Source organism: Varanus komodoensis, unplaced genomic scaffold (genome assembly GCF_004798865.1).
Source record: "Varanus komodoensis strain SLA01 unplaced genomic scaffold, ASM479886v1 scaffold118, whole genome shotgun sequence".
NCBI classification, from domain to species: Eukaryota; Metazoa; Chordata; class Lepidosauria; order Squamata; family Varanidae; genus Varanus; species Varanus komodoensis.
Window position 1 is genome coordinate 411,008 of NW_025335339.1, and position 19,142 is coordinate 430,149.

At 55.0% G+C, this 19,142-nt stretch overlaps 1 protein-coding gene across 1 annotated transcript; it reads left to right on the plus strand.

Annotated features, from left to right (window-relative positions):
- The first annotated feature begins 4,249 nt into the window (after positions 1-4,249).
- UTP11 (UTP11 small subunit processome component) lies at positions 4,250-12,422 on the plus strand. The gene is made up of 8 exons (XM_044421354.1): positions 4,250-4,346; positions 4,631-4,692; positions 5,574-5,676; positions 7,952-8,065; positions 9,483-9,576; positions 10,393-10,523; positions 11,719-11,829; positions 12,207-12,422. Exons 1-8 carry the CDS (start codon positions 4,284-4,286, stop codon positions 12,288-12,290), a joined length of 762 nt encoding a protein of 253 aa, XP_044277289.1. The 5' UTR covers positions 4,250-4,283; the 3' UTR covers positions 12,291-12,422.
- The last annotated feature ends 6,720 nt before the right edge of the window (positions 12,423-19,142 follow it).

Here is a 19,142-nt window from a genome sequence, read left to right on the forward strand (position 1 = left end):
CTTCACAATACTGAAGGGCAGACCCCTCTCACCCAGTGGTAGGCTGCCATTTACACCCTAAAGACTGGCGCATGGTGGGCATGACATGAACGGAGCCGGCTGGAGCCGGGGGTCAGACTAGATGGCCCAGGAGGCCCCTTCTGACTTGCTCTGTTTCTACATTTCTATCTGTTCTTGGATGTTTATCTGGACCCATTTCAGTCCGGCTTCAGACCCGGGAACGGTACTGAATCTGCCTTGGTCGCCCTGTACGATGACCTGTGCAGGGAGAAGGACAGGGGGAGTGCATCCCTGTTGGTTCTTCTGGACCTCTCGGCGGCTTTCAATACCATCGACCATGGTATCCTTCTGGATAGGCTAGCGGGATTGGGGGTTGGAGGCACTGCCTTGCAGTGGTTCCGCTCCTATCTCAACGGCCGGTTCCAGAAGGTGGTGCTGGGGGACTATGGCTCTGCGCCATGGCAGCTATGCCATGGAGTTCCGCAGGGGTCCATTTTGTCCCCTTTGCTGTTTAACGTCTACATGAAACCGCTGGGAGAGGTCATCAGGAGGTGTGGGCTGCGGAATCATCAGTACGCTGATGATACCCAGCTCTACCTCTTGTTCTCCACCAATCCAGGTGAGGCAGTGGCTGTGCTGAACCGGTGCTTGGCCGAGGTAATGGGCTGGATGAGAGCCAATAAACTGAAGCTCAATCCAGACAAGACGGAGGTCCTGTTGGTTGGCGGATCGGGCTTCGGAGAGGGTGGATTTGACCTGGCCCTGAATGGGGTTGCACGCCCTCTTAGGGACAAGGTCCGCAGCTTAGGAGTACTCCTCGACCCGGAGCTTTCATTGGAAGCTCAGGTGACAGCGGTGGCGAGGAGCGCCTTCCTTCAGCTTCGGCTGATTAATCAGCTGTGCCCCTACCTGGAGTACGACTGCCTGGCGACGGTGACACACGCGCTGGTGACTTCCTGCCTTGACTTCTGTAACGCACTTTACGTGGGGCTTCCCCTGAAGACGGTCCGAACACTTCAATTGGTGCAAAATAGAGCTGCCAGGTTGCTGACGGGGACGGGGCGTTATGCTCACATGACTCCAGTCCTCCGACAGCTTCACTGGCTTCCCATTGAAGTCCGGGCCCAATTCAAGGTGTTGGTTATGACCTATAAAGCCCTAAATGGCTTGGGACCTGGTTACCTGAAGGAGCGCTTACATCCATATATGCCCGACCGCCCCTTGAGATCTGCGGGAGAGGCCCTTCTCCGGGAACCCTCCGTGAAAGAAATTAGGAGGGTAGGTACTCGGAGGAGGGCTTTCTCTGCAGTGGCGCCCAATCTATGGAATGTGCTCCCCAGAGAGGTCCGCCTGGCGCCGTCGTTATTTGTTTTTTGGCGCCAGGTGAAGACCTTTTTATTTAAACGTCATTTTAATTGTTAACAATATTTACTTATTTATCTGGCCAGGGCGACTTCTTTTCTTTTCTAACTTCTTTTATATCGTTTATATTTTTTATTTATTTTATATTATTAATTTTAATTTTATATTGTTATTTTTGTATTGTATTTTATTGTGTTGTAAGCCACCCCGAGGCTTTGGCAAGGGGCGGCACAGAAATGTTCTAATAGTAGTAATAATAATAATAATAATAATGATGATGTTGGACCAGCCCTGAAGGTGCATTTAGCAACTCACCTGATCTCCAGGATGGAGCATCATTTACCAGCAAAAGCTGGTATGTCAGTGGCACTTGCTTCTCAACAGATATAGCCCAATCAGGTGATCGGCACAGTGATAATCTTACAATTAGGCTAGTGGCGCACTCTGTGGGGGTGTCTTAGGGCTGGTTCAGAAGCAGCAGCTGGCACAATGGGGCTACTAAGCAGGGCTGTGTTGAAGGTTCTGCACTGGCTGCTCCTCAGCTACCAAGCCAGTTTCAAGTATTATGCCTGAGAATCAGCCTTTAATGACATACCAGATCATTTCTCTCTATATAGATCGTGATCATTCCCAGGAAATGCTTTGCTATCCACACCACAACCTATAGAGCTTTATTGGCAGCAACAGGTCTTCTCTGCACTGGCCCCACTTCTGGAATGACTTCCTCTGTGCACCACACAAGCACCACCGATCCTGTTATGCAGCCCAACATGATTTCCTTTGCTTTTCCCAGACAGTAACAAAGCCTTAATAGCAGTGTGCTCGTTAATTTGTTGGAAACATTTCAGGATTTTTTAAAATGGAAGTGGTATATAAACAATTTAAAGTGAATAGTGAATAAAAGGGTATGAAAATAACCAGAAAGTGTTTTTGCTTCTTTGGCTCCCACGCGAGATTTGTGATTACCCTTCCATGCGGCCATCTGCGCCTGGCCTGGCCATGGTGAATGCCTCACTGCCACAGGTGCACAACAGCTAAGAGTCCGAGTGAGGGCAGGCTGCAGAGGATACTCCTGGCACAACGCAGGCAGGAGCAGCATTCCCAGTGCCATGATTTTGCCAGTGTATTTCACCAGCACAACCACCGTGCAATGCACCCAGCTGAACGGAGCCGTGATCCATCAGGTTGGATGTCAGAAAGTTCTTCCTGACAGTTCGGACCACTAGGAGGTGGAATGGTCTTTATTTATTTAGAAAGCTTCTATGCCGCCCCATTCGCCGAAGCCTCAGGGCGGCTTACAACAATACAAGGATCTTCCAAGGGAGATGTTGAGGTCCCATCAATGAGGGTGTTCAAGGTAAGATTGGACAACCACACACTGAGGGTTGGATTCAGCGCAAATGAGGAGACAAACCCTTTGAGGCAATCTATCTTTCTCCAATGGATGACACTCTTGCTTCTTCCTGGATGTCAAAAGTCAGTGTCCCCTGTGCACTTCGAATCTTTCTTTTCTCCTTGCCATAGAAGCAGTGGTCACACTGAAAAGATTATTTTAAAACATAAGCCACTCTCTTGCCCACCTGGATGCAGAGGTGCCAAGCGCAGCTTGCTGAGGCTCCATTCCAATTCTGCTGGCCTGCTGATTTAATTATGCCTATCATTTTCTCAACGGGGGCTGCAGGTGGCGCACAAGATGGCACTTTGCTAACTGATACGTGGGAGGGCTTCTCTAAAATGTGTTGTTGCATGCTGCCAACTCACCCCCAACTTATGGCAACCCTATACACTCCAGAATGCACTATCTTTGGTAGCCTTGCTTGGTTCTTGTGAGTTCAAGGCTGTGATTTTCAGTATGGGGTTCAACTCCTATTTGGTCTTCCTTTTCTACTTCTGCTTTTGACTTTCCCTAGCAGATTGTCTTCTCTGGGAAGTCCTACCTTCGTATGATGTGCTCAAAGTGTAACAGCTTTGTAGAGCTGGACAAGATCTGTAAGGCCAAATCCAGCTCCCTGCTCAATGCAGGACTCCAGTGAATGCATCCCTCACAGAGGGCCGCCCAGCTGCCTCTTGAATGCCTCCAGTGCCGGAGAGCCCACCGCCTCCCCAAGTCATGCGTTCCATTGCTGCATTGCTCTAACAATCAACATGTTTCTCTTGGTGTGCAGCTGGAATCTGGCTTCCTGTAACCTAAGCTCGTTATCATTATCTCCCCTCAGTTTTCTCAAGGCTAAACATGCCCAGCTCTTTCAGCCTTTCCTCACAGGGCTTTGTTTCCAGTCCCCTGATCATCTTGTTGCTCTCCTCTGAACTCTTTTTGTCTGCATCTTTCTTGAAGTGTGGTGCCCAGAACTGGACACAGTATCCCAGATGCGGACTAACTAGTGCTGAATAGAGGGGAACCAGGACCTTACCTGATTCGGAGCTATCCTTCTTTTAATGAAGCCTAAAAGAGCATTTGTTTTTGTTTTAGCGGCTACATCAATCACATTGTGGAGTCCTGTGCAGCTTGTAATCTACACTTCCAAGATCCTCCGCACTTCCAGTACTGTTGAGGACGCATTTGCTTTCTTTTTCCTAGGTGGAAACCTTGGCATTTGCCCCTGCCGCATGTTCCTCTTTTGCTTCCAGCCCACCACTCCAGCCTATCCAGATCGCCTCGCATCTTGTTTCCGCCTCCCGGAGAATCAGCTCCCGGTGCCCCCTGCCAATACGACGACCCCCCGCGGCTCTCCTGCACGCAACCCTGGCCGGAGCGCCGCTTTAGCCGGGGGAGCCGCGCCCGCAGCCCCGCGCGCTCCACCGGGGAAGGGGCGGCCTCCCGCGCGGGCGCGGCGCTGCCTCCGGCTGCGGAGGCCCCTCTGCGCCGCGTGCGTCCGCGGGCCGGAAGCGGCGTCACGCGCCGGGAGCGCCGGGTGGCTCGCATGGCGGCGGCGTTCGAGAAGGCGGCCAAGGCCGGCCGGCGCGAGCACCGCGAGCGCGCCCAGGTGGGATTCCGGGAGCGCCCGCCTGCCCGCCCGCCCGTGTGCTGGCCCGGCCCGGCCCGGCCCGGGAGCCGTGGGCCGAGGCGCCCGTGCGGCCCAGCCTCTCCGCTGCGACACGCGCGGCCGGGGCGGCGCTGCTGCTGGCGCGAGATGGGCCCGGCGCGGGGGCCGCCCTGGAGGGGCCCCGCTGAAGCGCTCGGCGGCCGCGGCCGGGCGCCCCTCGGCCTCCCGCGCGCGCCGCGCCGCCTCGCGACCGCTCACCCGCTCCGCTTCGTGTCTCCCCGCAGCCTGCCGCTCGGAAGCGCCTGGGAATTCTCGAGAAGAAGAAGGATTACAAGCGCCGGGCCGAGTGAGTGGCCGGTGCTCGCGGCGCGGAGCCCGCGTGGGCGCCCAGCCGGGGCAGGCCTTCCCGGGGGCAGCAGGCGCCTCCCCGCCCCGCCGGCCTCCCTCAGCTGTGGAAGAACGGGCCACACGGGCTAGCAGCCCCTCTCCTGTCCGCTGAGGCTAACGTAAACCCCAGTGCCTATGGGCACTGGAGCCGGTGGAAAAAGTTTCAACTTTTGTCATTTTGGGGTGAATTATATAAGGTTGCATTTACCGTTTTGCAATCTTATTTATCCGGTGTGGAGAGAGCCTTTTGGAGCTTCTCACCATCCTTTGTTATTTTAACTACTGTGGATAACTTGGTGTCATCCCCAATATTGACCACCTCACTGTTCACGGAACAAGTTTCGATACAGTTCCTTGGAAAACCACACTGTTTACTCCACTTTTGTTTTAAGAACTGACCTGCATTCTGCTTTCTTTTTAACCAGTTTCCATTTCACAAGAAGTCATGGATAGGAACAGTCGATTCATTCTGAGAATCTGGATCTATTTGATAACATCTTCCTAGTCAGTTTCTGGACATAACTTGAGGGAAACAACAAATGCAGCTACTGAAAATGTTAGACTGCATTTTAGGTTTTGCAGTCTGCTCATTTTGCTGTGCAGGGTGCTTTGTTACTTATGTAATGTTAAATGGCAAAATACAACTATCTCAAATGTGGTGGTTCCTGTTTTGGTGGGGGCAGGGAGGGAACACGGCTCCCCAGATTATCTGTGGAATTTCTCTTGATGCCGTGGATAGTAATTTGTTCTACCCTCAGATGGAAAAAAGAGCTCAGAGTTCAGCTGTGGAGTTTTTTGTCTAAAAAGGCTGTGCTGATGATGTGTTTCGGTGCCTTTCAGCGACTACCACAAGAAGCAGAATGCGCTCTGGGCACTTCGCAGGAAGGCCCAGGAGAAGAATCCTGACGAATTCTATTTCAGAATGACCCGTGTGCAGCTTCAGGTGAGGGTGTGCCTTGGAAAGCAGGGCTGTTGAGCATTTGGCTTGTATGGGTGGTCCTTTGGCTTCTTGCTAGTTTGCCAAACACATACCATAGTTCGGTAGCTATATACGGTGGTACCTTGGCTCATGAACTTAATCCGTTCCAGGACTCTGGTTGTGACCCAAATTGGTCGTGAGCCGAGTCAAATTTCCCCATAAGGGTCAATTTACTCACAAAAATTTGAAGCAAAGTGACAAAGGACAACGAAGATTGCAGCCATTTCCCTCCCCCAGTGATTGTGTGGGGGGTGGGGGGAGACGCACACAATCACGGGCGTGCATGAGGGAGGCTGGCGCGATTGCAGGTTCACTCGGGCAGGGAGCACGGGCAGAATTGCGGCCATCTCCCCCCCCCCCCCCAGCACAACCGCAGTCATGCCCGCGCAGGGAAGGTGGGCTGCTCGCGATCGTCACCCAATGCAGGGTTCGCGACCTGCGGCAACATTTTTCTGAAATTTCTGTTCGCAACCTGATTTGGTCATGAACTGAGGCATTTGTGAGCCGAGGTGCTACTGTGTATATCTGAGCTGACTTTGACAAATCTACTCCATCAGTAATGGCCCTCCATGTGCTAATGAAAGGAGTGAAATAATGTTCCTAACAAGACTGCTCAAATTCAGAAAGTGGAAAGAAAGGAAGCCGACTGGGTCATTTTCCAGGAGGAAGCTTTAAGTTGCTCAACAGTGCCTTACTGATACTGCTCAGCTACAGCAAGCAATTATTCTTGGGATCACTCACTTTTAACCTTGAACTTGAACTTCAGGGGACCTAATATGCATGTGCACTTCAGACTTGTGAGTTAAAACAGCACTTGTGACTTGAAACAGCACATAAATGTTGAGTGCTTATTTGCATGTGAAAAACTTGTAAATTTGAAAGGTTGGAAGGGGAATTATCGGAAGGAGTCACAGAATAGTAGAGTTGGGAGGGGCCAGCAGGTCCAGCCCTGCTGCTGCAGGACACCAAGTTGCAGTGTCCCATTCAGATGACAGTCGTCTACAGTTGTGCATCTGTCATTTGTGTCATCTGCAAAGAGGAAGCATCTTTCCTTGTACTTCCTCACATACATAATTAATAAAAATGCTGCAGAGTGCTGCTCCTAGGGCAGAACCTGCAGCATATCACTTCACTTCTCCCCAGTCTGAGAGCAGGCCACTGATGAGCATTCCTTGAGTCCAGGCTAGCAGCCAATTGTGGATCCACCTGATGGTTGAGGTATTTGGCCCATTTTGCTAGCTTGGTAATCAGGCTGTCATGGGGCACTTTGTCAAAGGCTGCGCTTGTCTAGATAGATTATGTCCACACCATGCCCACAGTCCATTTGGGAAGTTACCTAGCCCTAAAATGAAATCAGTCTGGCAGGACCTGTTCTTGAGAAATTCATGTTGGCTTCTAATAATTACTGCATTGTCTTTGAGGTGTTTTATCATTTTCCAGGGATTGATGTCAGAATAACTGGTCTATAGTTCCCACCTTCATCTTTTTGTCTTTCTTGTAGACAGGGACAGCATTAGCCCTTCTCATCTGGCCCTTCCCCTGTCTTCCATGAGGAAATTTCAGTTTAGAAGTTAAAAAAATAATTTGTATCAAAGCTCAAGTTACAAACATGGTCAGACAATTAACAAACGCATATGATATGGTTATGCTCTTGTGGTGTGGCCAGCCTTGTCAGTTGAGTAGTGGGCACTAAGGCTGAGCTGTGGTACAGTCTTTGCCTAAACGGAGGTGAGGCTACTCTTGGAGGAGGCTGTGCTGGCAGATTTTGGTTGGGGAATGGTTCTGGATGGCTTCTGCTGGAGGACTTCATGGCTGGTCTGACTGGGAGGTAGTGCTCCATTCTCCATTTGGGTCCATCTTTCCAATGTGTCCTACATCTCACTGGGAGGCCAGGAGGTGGTTTGCTTGTCACACTAATTCCTGGATTGTTTAACCCAGGCATTTTTGGGAATGAGAACGTTGCCTCCAGTGCGCTCATCACTTCTGTATTCAATTAACAACTTGAAGCTAACTCAACAATTGCCCATGATTTGCTGCTTGGCTACCTGTGGATTTTTTTTTTTATCCCATAAAGGAATCAAATGTTTGTCAACTTGCTCACCCCCAACCATTCCTGGGTTGTAGCCCAGCCACAAAATGTTTGGTCATGTCATGGTAAATCTCCCTGGCTCTTTCCCTCTTTCAGCATCAGCACTACGGTTTTTTCCTGAACTCATTGTGTGTATTTACTTGCTCACAGGATGGTGTCCATGTGATTAAACAGCAAGAAGAAGAAACCACGCTGGAGCAGCAGAAGCTGATGAGGACACAGGATCTGAAATACATTGAAATGAAGCGGGTAGCTGAAGTCAAGGTCAGACTTCCTCTCCTCCTCGAGGACTCCCCCTTGGCCCCAGGGGCTTCACCGGGCTCCCTGGCCAGCATCTCTCTGGATGGTGTGCAGGGCTAATTCCCGGTGCTTGCTGATGTGAGGCTGAACTTCAGTGGCAACTATGCCAGTGATTTTAAAATGTGATACTAAATGTGTGTGTCACTTTTTGTTACTGCGTGGTATATGGGCAACAGGCAGACAGGAGGGAGGGAAGGTCAGCTCTTCCCCAGCTGCAGCCTCAGTGGGTCACTGTCCACACGCCTGTGTTGCAGTCGGCCTTGCAGAAAGTGCCCTCCTGGCCAGGTGGGCAAGGAAGCAGCAAGGTGCTTTGCTCTCGATGATGGTTCCTTGCTGGAGGCTTGCTAAGGCGGGATGGGCTCTTGTGCAGCCCAGGCGTGAGAGGACCGAGCGTGAAGTCTCCAAGATGGCATGGGAGGGAGCGTGTTAAACCTGACTTCTCAGCACGGTCTTGCCTGGTGGTTCCAGCAGGCCTCTTTGCGGTGCAGGAGGCTCCCATCCGCCATGATGCGCCCTTGCTTGGCTGCCGCACTTTACATATCGAGAGGAGTATTGCAGGTTGGCACTGCACTGTGTATTTCTTTTCTCCTGTTTCGTTGTGGGGGAGGGTTGCTGTTTGCAAAGCATACCCATTCCCTTTTGGGCAGTGTCTGAGCTTTTCAAGCAAATGAGGGGCAGAGAGTCAAGTGCTCTTTCCATATGCCAGGTGTGCAAATGAGGTCAAAGGCCAGTGTGAACACAGGCTTGATCCTTATGATTTTGCCTGGTAAAATAGTAGCTCTGAACAAGGACTGCCCAGGTGACTAGGGCTGCCCTCCTTTACAAGCGGCCCTCAAGCAAGGGGGAAGGATGCTGTGCACTGGGTTTGTGGAGAGACCACACTGGTCATTGTGAGAAGCATGTTTGGATGCTTGGGGGCTTGAGGGACGGTTGCATCTGAGAACGGAGAAGACTCCTACCCCACAGCAGTGTGGCTGTTCCTGGCGTGGCTTATTCACCAGAGCCAGCAGCCTCTTAAGCGGACGAACGACTGCCGTGCTTCTGCTGTCATCTCAATGGGGCCGATTGGGCTTGGTGAGGAGGGTGGTTCTCGGATCATACATTTTATGCATAGGGTTTCCGAATTGGCCTCTGGGACAGGTAGAAAGCCCCTGTTGCAGTGTGTGCCCCATGGAGGTTAGGATTGTCTGTTCTGGCTGGAAGCAGCCCTTCCTGACTGCAAGGAGGGAGTTTTTCTCCATCACCCACACATTTGCCCAGGGTGCCTGGACTGGACCTTCTTGCAGCACGGACATTGTTGAGCTCTGGCCCCTCTTAGCGCTTCTGTGCTTTCCAGCAAAAGCTTAATGATTTTATTCTGTTACTACTTTTTGGGTCTCAGAAAATTGAAAGGCTGAAGTCGGAGCTCCACCTGCTGGAAGCTGAAGGGAAACAGCCAAACAGACATACATTCTTTTTTGACACCAAGAAGGAAGGTAAAGGCGTGCCTGCTTGTATTGGTTGGCTGCATGAAGGGTGCATGGGGGGAGGTGGGTTTTTTGTTACCTTGCCACACTATCCAAGGGGCTGGGCAGCTACAGGTAGCAGAGGTAGCAAAACAGCCCTTGTCTCTGTTTCTCCCTCTGCAGTCATTCTAGAACCAGGTGGCATTGAGGACTGATGCCTGGGCCATCTTGTGTTCTTTTTGCCTCCCATGCCTTTTATTTTGTGCAGTGTGTTCCTTTTTCAAGCGTATGCCCAGGGCTGGGGACTGCCTCGTGGCTTGTCTGCAAGACTTTTTAGATGGGAGCAGGGCAGCATACGTAGAAACACAGTGAGTCAGAAGGGGCCTCCTGGACCATCTAGCCTGACCCCTGGCTCCAGCCAGCTGCACTCATGTAATACCCAGCGTGCAGCTGTCCCATCTTTTCTTGAATACCCTCACCGATGGGGCCTCCACCGTATCCCTTGGCAGCCCATTCCATATCCTAGGGCTCCTAACATCAGGAAGTACTTCTTGACATCCCAACCTGAAACCTGCTACCTTGAGCAGTCCCATTGGACTGTGTCCTTCCCTCCACTGCAGAGAACAGGTCACGACTCTTTACCGTGTGACACCCCTTCACATACCCGTCTGTCATTATAAGATTCCCTCCGAGTCTCCTCCGGGCTAAAGAGACGCAGCTCTCTCAATTTTATCTCATATGACATATCCCCAGTATGGTTACCATCCTTATGACCCTGTGCTGAATTGGTTCTAACCTAGCTAGAATCACAGATATACATTCTTTAAGTGAGGCTTTCTTTTCTAGTGCAAAGATTTGACATTGCTACCCACCTGAACACTGCTCCCGAGCTGGTGGGCAGAGTATACAACCGTCCAACCCTTGAAACGCTGAAGAAGGAATGCATTCAGGGGACCACTACACCTGTTCAGTTGCAGGTCTGTACAGATGCTTATTGGCCAGCTAATCGGAGCGTGCCTGTAACGGAGTAAAAGATCCATGGGCTTCTGCGTTCGTTCAGTCTCGTAGTGCAGAGAGGAGTAAAGGTATTCTCGATGCATCAGGGGCAGAGAAATGACTTGGAGCAGGAACACAGGAATAAGCAGACTGGTCTCTCGACAAAGAATGTTGAGGACTGCCCTGCTAAGCTCATTCATACTACTTGGGCTGCTCAGAACCTGGAGTTGACTGACAGCTGAGAACAACGTCGTTAGAACTGAAACGTGCCTCCCCGCCACCACCTGCAGCCCAGTGCTTCACAGAAGGTGCTCCTGCTCCCTCCCTGTCTAAAGCAGCAGACCAGGCAGCTTTCAGCAGCTCAGCTGGAGACTTGACTTGGCGCTGTCTCCTGTCTGGGCTGTGGGAAGCTCGTACCTAGTAGCAGAAATATTTGCACCAGGCTGTGTCTGCATTGAGCAACGTGGAGCAACTTGAGTGCAGAAGAATGCGAATGCCGTTTGGACGAGCTTAGCTGGAGGAGATGGCGGATAAGGCTCCCACCCTTCCTCAGGCTTCCCACTGAAGTCCCTGGGCCAGTTCAGACAGGTGGCTTCTCCCCTTTTCAGGAGACTTGCATCACCTTCTTCTGCAGGCGGAACAAGTTGGGATCCGTCCTGCAGGCTAGTGCTGATTAGCGCACTCCTGCCATGAGATGGCTGTGCGCGGCAGTGCTCTGTCATGCTGGGGCTCGCGGCTGGGGGCCAGGTGCAGTGGGGAGCCAGCCCAGCCCAAACGCCCTCGGTGCCTGGTGAAATGGGAGGCCTGGAGTGCTTCCAGACCCTAACCCTCCCCTCTGTCCTTGCGGGTCTCTGTGCACACACACCATCCATTGAAGCATCTGCCCATCAAAGGGCTGCTGTTGGTCCTGACACGAGGCCTTGAGGGAGCTGCCCGCAGCAGACTGCCGGCCACTTCCTTTGCAGCCAGCAGCTGATTTTCCCGTCCTCCTCACACCGTGTCAGCTGAGTCTTTGAGTTAGGAGGAGGAGATTCAGGGAAGCTTCAGCAAGTAAAGAAATCAGAGATGCCCCCTCAGCGTGGAAGAGGCGAGACCCCCACTTGGGAGGATCAGGCATCCCCTTGCAGGCGTACGTCTGTCTCCTGCAACAGCCCAACTTCGCCTTTCTGTCTCTAGAAATTAGCCCAGCAGAGGAGAAGTCAGTACAACCTGCTGCAGCAGCGTGTTGAGCGTGAGCGGAAAATGTTCATCATCGCCCAGAAGCTCCAGACCCGGAAGGATCTCTTGGTGAGGGGCCTGGGTGGTTCCGCCTTTTTTTGGCTCCTCACTGGAGCTGCAGCAGCTGCATATCCTTGGGGTGGCGGATCAGGATTGCCTGACTGCAGAGCTGTTCTCATGTGGGGCCAGGGCTGTGGTCGCTCTGCAGCTGTCTGGTTCAGTCTTCTGGGGGGGCAGGGGTGGGGGCACGGGCCTCTGGGAATCGCAGGCCCTGGCTGTGGGAAAAGCCATGGGGCCTGCTGCACAGGCAGTTACCCAGGCCAGCACACCGGAACGCAGGCGCCTCTCGTGGAGCCCGGGCACAGGCTTTTGTGCCTGAGGCAGCAGGAACTGTTTGGGAAGAGGGATGGCTTGAAAAGACTCACTTCCTTCTGCCTCCACTGCAGGACAAAACTCAGAAAGTGAAGCTGAAGAAGGAAACGGTGAACCAGCCAGCTATTTACAAATTCCAGTTCAGGCGGAAACGCTGATTGCTCCGGAGCAATTTCCCCCTGCCTCCTCCTGCTCTGCAGGACTCTGTCCCCATGCGGCTTCAACTGCACGAGCAGCTGGAGTCCACTGCAGTTTTGTATTCTTCAAATAAACACGTCCTGCAGATCCTGCCTGCCTGCCCTCCCGTCCTCTGTGTGCGTGGCCCTTCATTGGTACTGCCAGGCAGTGCCGTGTCTGCAGAGAAACTTCCCTTCTGCTCTTGTTGTTGGGCAGGCAGAGAGCTGCAAACAGCGGGGAAGTCCCTTCTGCTGATTGACTTGACTGCTGTGCGTATACGTGAAGATGTTGCTGAAGGGGCATGGTGGAATCTGGGGGCACCTCCTGGCAGCTGATCAGAGGGGCGTGTGGAGAGGTAGCCACCGGCCGGCAGCAGCTCTCCCCTTTCGGCCGATGGAACGGCTTCTGCTTCAGGACGGCTGCCTCTGTCCTGGGTGCACTGTTGCTGGCCCAGGGGAGGGAAAGGAGGCCTCCAGCTGGATTTGCCTTCATGGCTTTGGCGCTGTCCCAAAGGGATGGCGCGATGGCAGGGAAGAGTAGCCCAAACGTGCATTCCTGTTTGTTTCTGGGCTCTGGCCCGTCGGTGCTGACTTGCTGGCCCAAGGATGAGCCTAGTCCTGGAGGGCCAGCAGGTGGCAGTGTTGCTCCACAGCTGGTGGTGCTGCTCAGAAGGCCATGGGAGCAGGGGCCGAGCACTGATTTCTGGTTGCCCTAGTGTCGTTTTGGGCTCGTGGGGCAGGTCGGCCTCCCCTGGGACTGGCATGGGCTCCCTTCTGTGGGATCTGTGCTTGGTCCAGATGGCTTGCTTGCCTTGCCTTCTCCGCTCCTATTCCGAGAGCAGAAGAATCCTAAGATCATAGAACAGTAGAGTTGGAAGGGGCCATAGAGGCCCTCCAGTCCAGCCCCTGCTGTGGCAGGACACCAAGCCCCGCTGTGCATAAAGGTGTGCTCAAGCCAGAAGGTACGGAGGCTGCCCTTGTGGCCTGTGGGAAAAGGCCTCTCCCTCTCACTGCTGGTTGGCGATGTCCCCCTTTGCTGCAGCAGGTGCTCTAGGCAGAGCTCTTCCCACAGAGGCTTCCCTTGAGAAGATGGCCTTCCTTTGCCTCAGTGGTTATTTGCTGGCATTCTGTACCACCTAATAGCCAAAGCTGCCTGGGCAGGTGGCAAAAAGGAGTGGAAAGCGTGAAGTACAGAAATCGGATAAAAGCAAAGCTGTGCTCCAGCCCCATTTCTTGTTTTTAAGAAGTGAAAACATGAAGCAAATGGCTTTGAGCCTGTGGGGGGGGGGGCCTTGCCCCACTCACTTGGCAAGTCTTCAGCCTGAATCTCAGATACTGGCACTCACCTAGGCTGGGTTGCCTGTGGGCAGCACAGGGCGGGTGGAGGCTGGGCTCCGGGAGTTCAGGAATGGAGCAGAGCGTGTGGTTGATGGCCAGGCTTGGGAGGCCGCACGTTTGTCAGCCTGTGCTGGCCCATCTGTCACTCCTGCCCTGATGTTGCTTCAAGAGGAGTGTGGAGATCTGTCACTCGCTCTCCCTCTTTGCTGCCACAGCGCTCCAGCGGAAGCTGAGGCGCAGGCCCTGGGAGGCAGCCATGGCCAGCATCAGCTGCGCAATGCTTCCTGCTCGGAGCAGCTCTGTTTCCGGCAGCTGGCCGCCATTCAGCACCTGTGTGTGCACCGAAGGTGGAGAGTGGGAAGGCGAGTCCAGTGTCCTCGCACGCATCGAGAAGGGCTCCGGAGGTGCGGTGCTGCATTTTCTTGACCTCTGTTCCATGTGCCTTGTGAAAGGAGGAGTTGCCTCCCTGACCTGTGAGGCCTGGGCCTTGGGGAGTGGGAGCAGATCCTGCGTGCGTCTCCAGGCCTGTCCTGCTCGGGGTGCTCAGGGGGGTCCCTGGGAGCGTGTCTCCTCCAGGCAGTGCAGCTCTCCCTTCCCGTTCTTTGCACAAGGCCATCTTCAAGTGCCTGGTGGGGGGGGGGGGGTCCTTCAGCCCTACCTCTGACCCGGAGCGATAGGCAGGTGGAGATAATTACAGCAGCAGGCAGAACAGGCAGTTTCTCAAGTGCTTGTTGCTGCCGTGGCTCCCCCTCGCGCTGCCTCCCTTTTGCCGAGCGGCAGGAAGGGCTGGATGACGGCGCCTTCAGGTTCCCAGGGAGCTGCCTCGGTCCCAGCTGCTAGACGGTGCAGGTTCCCTGGCACATGCAGAGGGCGAGGCGACAGGTTCGCCAGCCAGGTCCAGAGTGGGGGCGTCTGTGGGGGCATCGGGGCATCAGGCTTCTCTGTCTGGACGTGTTCAGCCCGAATAAATCGAGTGCCCTGTGGGGCTGTGGGAGGTGCACTGGCCCGGCCTCCTGCCTCGCCCACCAGGCTGGGCCTGGGGCCAGCCCTGGCTGGCTGGTGGCAAGAGTCCGGGTTGCCCTCCCTGGGCCGGGCCAGGCCGGGCCGGCGCTCCCAGCTGCTCTTGTGCGGCCTTCGGAGGGAGCCGGCTGCCCGCTCATGCATTCTCATGAGCTGTGGCGGGGCGGGCAGCTTCTCTTCGTTAGAGCTGGAGCTGAGGTCTGTTTTGGTTGCTCATCAGCATCAGGGAACTGTGTCCCTGCGAGGTTTGATACAATTTAATTAACCTAATTAAAAGCTCTGATTGCAGGGATGATTGGGGTAGAGCCAGCAGCAACTGCATATTTATAATGAGCTGGAAGGTGTGGGACCTGTGCCAAGCGAGACGCATTGCTAATGAGCTGGTGTGCTTGGAGCGCGCTTGTGGAACACTGGTGTTTATTTTTGGCAGCAGAGACCAGCTTCTCTCCCAGATAAAAGTGCGGGAACCTGCCTCTCTCCAGCTCCGGGAGGAACTCTTGGTGGAGGCAGAAGCCACCTGTGTGTGCCCCCCAGCAAGTGGGGGCCATGTCCATGCGGCCTGCTGCTCATCTCTGAAAGGGCGCGGGGGGGAATGGGGGCCCTGCTGGGCACCGCTGGCCGCAGCCACACAGGCAGCCCCTTGCCCTGCCCCGTCGGTACCCGATGGCTCTGCCACCAGGAAGATCCCTGCTCCCTGCTGCCCTTTCCCGGTCAAAAGTCGCCCTCCTCTGGCTTCACCTCCCTTTGCCCAGACTGCCCTGGGTGGTCTGCCCTCCCAGGCAGCTTGTTCAACTCCATGGATTCAGGTGGAGGCTTCACCCGCTCTCTGCCATCTGCCTGACTGGAGATGCAGTGCTTCAGCACCAGTCTTTCCCATGCTGCTTTGTGGAGAAGGGGGGATAGGTGGTGGTAGGGGCCGCAAGATGTCGTGTGAGGGTGTGCCAGCCCCCAGCCAGCAGGGTGAGCCTCCACGTCCACTGTGTGAGGGAGAGGTGATGATGGCTCTTGCAACACTTTCTGCTGAAAAAATAAATGGAGGCAGAGGCAGCAGGTGGCAAGTTTGGGCTGCAGAGTACGGCAAAGGTGCTCTGTGGGCTTTTGGGCCATGTTGCCCTTCCTCCGTACGGACTGCAGCAGCCTCTGGGAAATTCTAGCCCAGCCTTGGCCGACATAGCTGCAGCTGCCTCCAGTCCGTAAACACAGGAGAGAAGCCTGGCCTCAACCTCATCTCAGCTTCCTGGAGCAAGCCGGGTCCAGATGCTCTACAAATGGTGACTCGAGCACAGGGAACCCTGGACTAGCCTGTCAGCCGACCAGCCACACTCCTTTTGGTTTTTCTCTCCCAGCTGTGCGCAGGGGGTGGGCAGGCGGCACAACTACGCAGGGTTGCTGTGTGGCATGTGGCCTGGTGTGTCGGCCGAGACGAAGAGCTCTCCGTGTCCTCCCGACTTGCACCATCGCTCACGGGGAGGAGGAGGTGGAATCCCAGGGCATGGCATGTGGTTGCCCTTTCGGAGCGCCTTTGCCTTTGCCTTTGAGCAGGGCCTGGGGCCTTCCTGACGGCCCTCGCTGGGGCTCTGCTCCGGGGGGTCAGCACATCCCGCTGCCGCACGGCAAGAGGCAGCTTGGTGCGGCGGCTCTTCCAGACCTGCATGGCACAAGCTGCCCTTTCCCATCTGCTGCTGGCCACCTACGGAAGGGCTTGGCTGCTGACCTTCCGAACAAGCCGTGATTCTTCCGTGCTTTGCTGGCTCCCTCGCAGACTTGCTCTGCTCACAGGGCGGCTGTTGTGCTCTTGGTATGAGGGTATCCCACCCCATCGCCACCCACGCGAGCAGCGGCCGCTCTTCTGGAAGACCTTCAGCAGCTGACTCCCCAGGGCTGGGCAGTCCCGCTGGGAAAGCTCCCTGCACTTCTGTGTGCTGGAAGGGAAAAGTCATGGCCCTGGCATGGAGGCTGGCGATGGGGGCGGCGACACAACTGCAGAGCAGGAACTCCAGATCCAGAAGGACTGGGACAGACTATGGAAGTGGGCGGGAGACAGCGGGATGCTGTTCCTTGTGGATAAGGGCAAGAAATGGTGTCATAAGTACAGGTTAGGGGACAAGTGGCTGGAGAGCAGCACTTGTGAAAGGGACTTCGGGGTGCTGGTCAACTGCAGGCAGAACATGAGCCAGCAGTGGAACCAGGTGCCTAGAGAGGTGGTGGGCTCTCCCATACTAGAGACATTCAAAAAGAAGGGCAGGACGCGCTCCAACGGAGCAAAGCTCAGGGAACCCAGGTTCAATTTGGATGCCAGGAAGTCCTTCCTGACAGTTAGGACCCCGAGGGTGTGGAATGGGCTTCCACGAGAGGTGGTTGAGGCCCCATCGGTGAGGGTGTTCAAAGAGAGGCTGGACGTGCACATGGTGGAGCCGGCTGGTGCCGGAGGTCAGGCTAGATGGCCTGGGAGACCCCTTCTGACCCGCTCTGTCTCTGTGTTTCTATTTGGAGCAGCACCTTGGCTTCACAAGCACCAGCACCATGTCCATGCTTGATGACATCTCATTGGAGCTCGGGAAAGCTGGTTGTGCTTTGCTCCCACTGATGTCAGGATTTGCCTGGTGTTTGACTCACTGCATGCTTACATGAGCCTCCTCAGAAGTAAGCCCAGCTGAGTATAGTTTCTTCCAGCACTTGAGCATTAGTCTGGATCCTGTGTGCACCAGTGTTCATTTGCTCCGCCTGATGTTTAAATGGATTTATTTTTTGGCTGTGTGGCATGCATTTGAACCCTTTTGGGAAAGTGGTAAACTAAAATAGTAAATTACTGAATCCAGGGCTAGTGTGACAAGTCCTGCCAGGTGCTGCAGGGCCCCGCCTCGACACAAGGCCTCTGCGGAGCCAGGAGAGAGCGTGGGAAGCACATGGGGAGAGACAGGCAATCTTGGCACCGTCTACTGGCCTCCCGGGCTCTTCAAGACAGAGGGGCCCATCCTGCTGGGGCTGCCTTTGCTCTCTGGACTGAGCTTGGCGTCATGGGCAGGCAAGCCCCGCTTCCCCCCTTTGTGCTGACCTGTGCAGCCTCCGGAACCTGCCGTCCTGAGCGGGGCATAGCAGCTGTGCACAGGACTTGCAATTCTCTGTCCTCCCAGGAGCTTCCACTGCCCCTTTCCATAGGCTGCTTCCCTCCCTCTATGCATGTAAACAAAGTTACACCTCAGCAGCTCTCTTTCCAGGGACAGATTTAGCTTTCTGAGGCACTCCTCGCACTTCTTTCTCCCGGTTACACCTTGGGAGCAACTCTGCTCCCCTCTGTCTCTCCTCTTAATGGGCCCAATGCAAGCCCAGCCTGCCTGCCTTCTCCAGCACTGTCGAGAAAAGCAGCCGCTGCCACAACGCATCCCGCAGCGGCAGGAGAGCTTCCCAGTTAGTGGGGCTGCCTGTCTCCTGCATTGCACATAAACCTTCATCTACCTGGAATGCACGTTTTTACACCTCCCTAAGCCTGTTCTCTATGTTTTTTACACATCTTGCTTCTGCACGCTATCAGTGTTGCGCTTTCCTAAAACTCCAGGTATTTGCAGCATGATGAGATCTCCTGCCTGTCCTTCAAGGGTCACCACTATTAGTCCAACAGCGAGCTCCTCCGCTGGCAGAGGCTGCATGCCCTCAGGGGCCTTGCTCCGCCTGTGCAGGCCCCCCACCCCCACCCCGCACACACCACCACACACCATGGAGGTCAGTTTCGTGCAAGCCACAGAATCTGGGACCCAGAAGATAAACATCCCCCAGAGGAGCTTGGCGGCACTGTTCACAGGGCCTTGGGCAATGGGGTGGTAGAGAAATGCAGTGAATAAAGAAGCCTTCTTCATTCCATGAACGAGGCAGTGGGTGGGGACCCCGGCCTCGGGCACACGCTTTCTGGCCCCCTCGAGTGCTTAGCTGCACTCGTGCTCAGAAGGGGAGGTGGAGGGGCTGCTGGGCCTTCATGGCAGAGGCTGCAGGGAGATGCTGCCCATGGTGCCGGGTGCCCCAGGGGCTCCGAGGAGGAGCCTGAGGTCGCCTCCTTGGTCAGGAGGAGTTGCCTGGCAACGACGGGCCGGGGCGGCTGCGTGTGGCGGAAGGAGAGCCCTCTCCACACGTCTGGCCAGCCTGCAGGTTCAGAGGTGGCGGGGTCGCCTCACGTTCGCCGTGCCACACAGAGCTCAGCGTGACACGGCTGTGGGCCGTGCCTCTTGCTCTCGTGCGGGGGCAGGCAGGGCGGGCCTCGCCAGGAACAGGAAGGCCTCAAGGGGCCGGGCTCCATGCCACCTGGGATGGGGAGGGGGAATGGAGCCGGGGGGCCCAGGCCGTGGCAGGATTCCTTGGCACTGGAAACGGTGGCTGGAATTTGCCCAGTGCCGTGGCACAGCGGCTGCTTTGTTCCCGAGACAGAAGCATCGGAATGTCTCCCCTCTCCTCGGGCCTGTGTGTGGGATGGGGCCAGGAGCCTCT

Bases quoted from the DNA above. Each gene is read 5' to 3' on its own strand.
- UTP11 (XM_044421354.1), top strand. From the start codon at position 4,284: ATGGCGGCGGCGTTCGAGAAGGCGGCCAAGGCCGGCCGGCGCGAGCAC. The intron at 4,347-4,630 runs GTGGGATTCCGG...GTCTCCCCGCAG, and splicing joins AGCACCGCGAGCGCGCCCAG to CCTGCCGCTCGGAAGCGCCT. The intron at 8,066-9,482 runs GTCAGACTTCCT...TTTGGGTCTCAG, and splicing joins AGCGGGTAGCTGAAGTCAAG to AAAATTGAAAGGCTGAAGTC.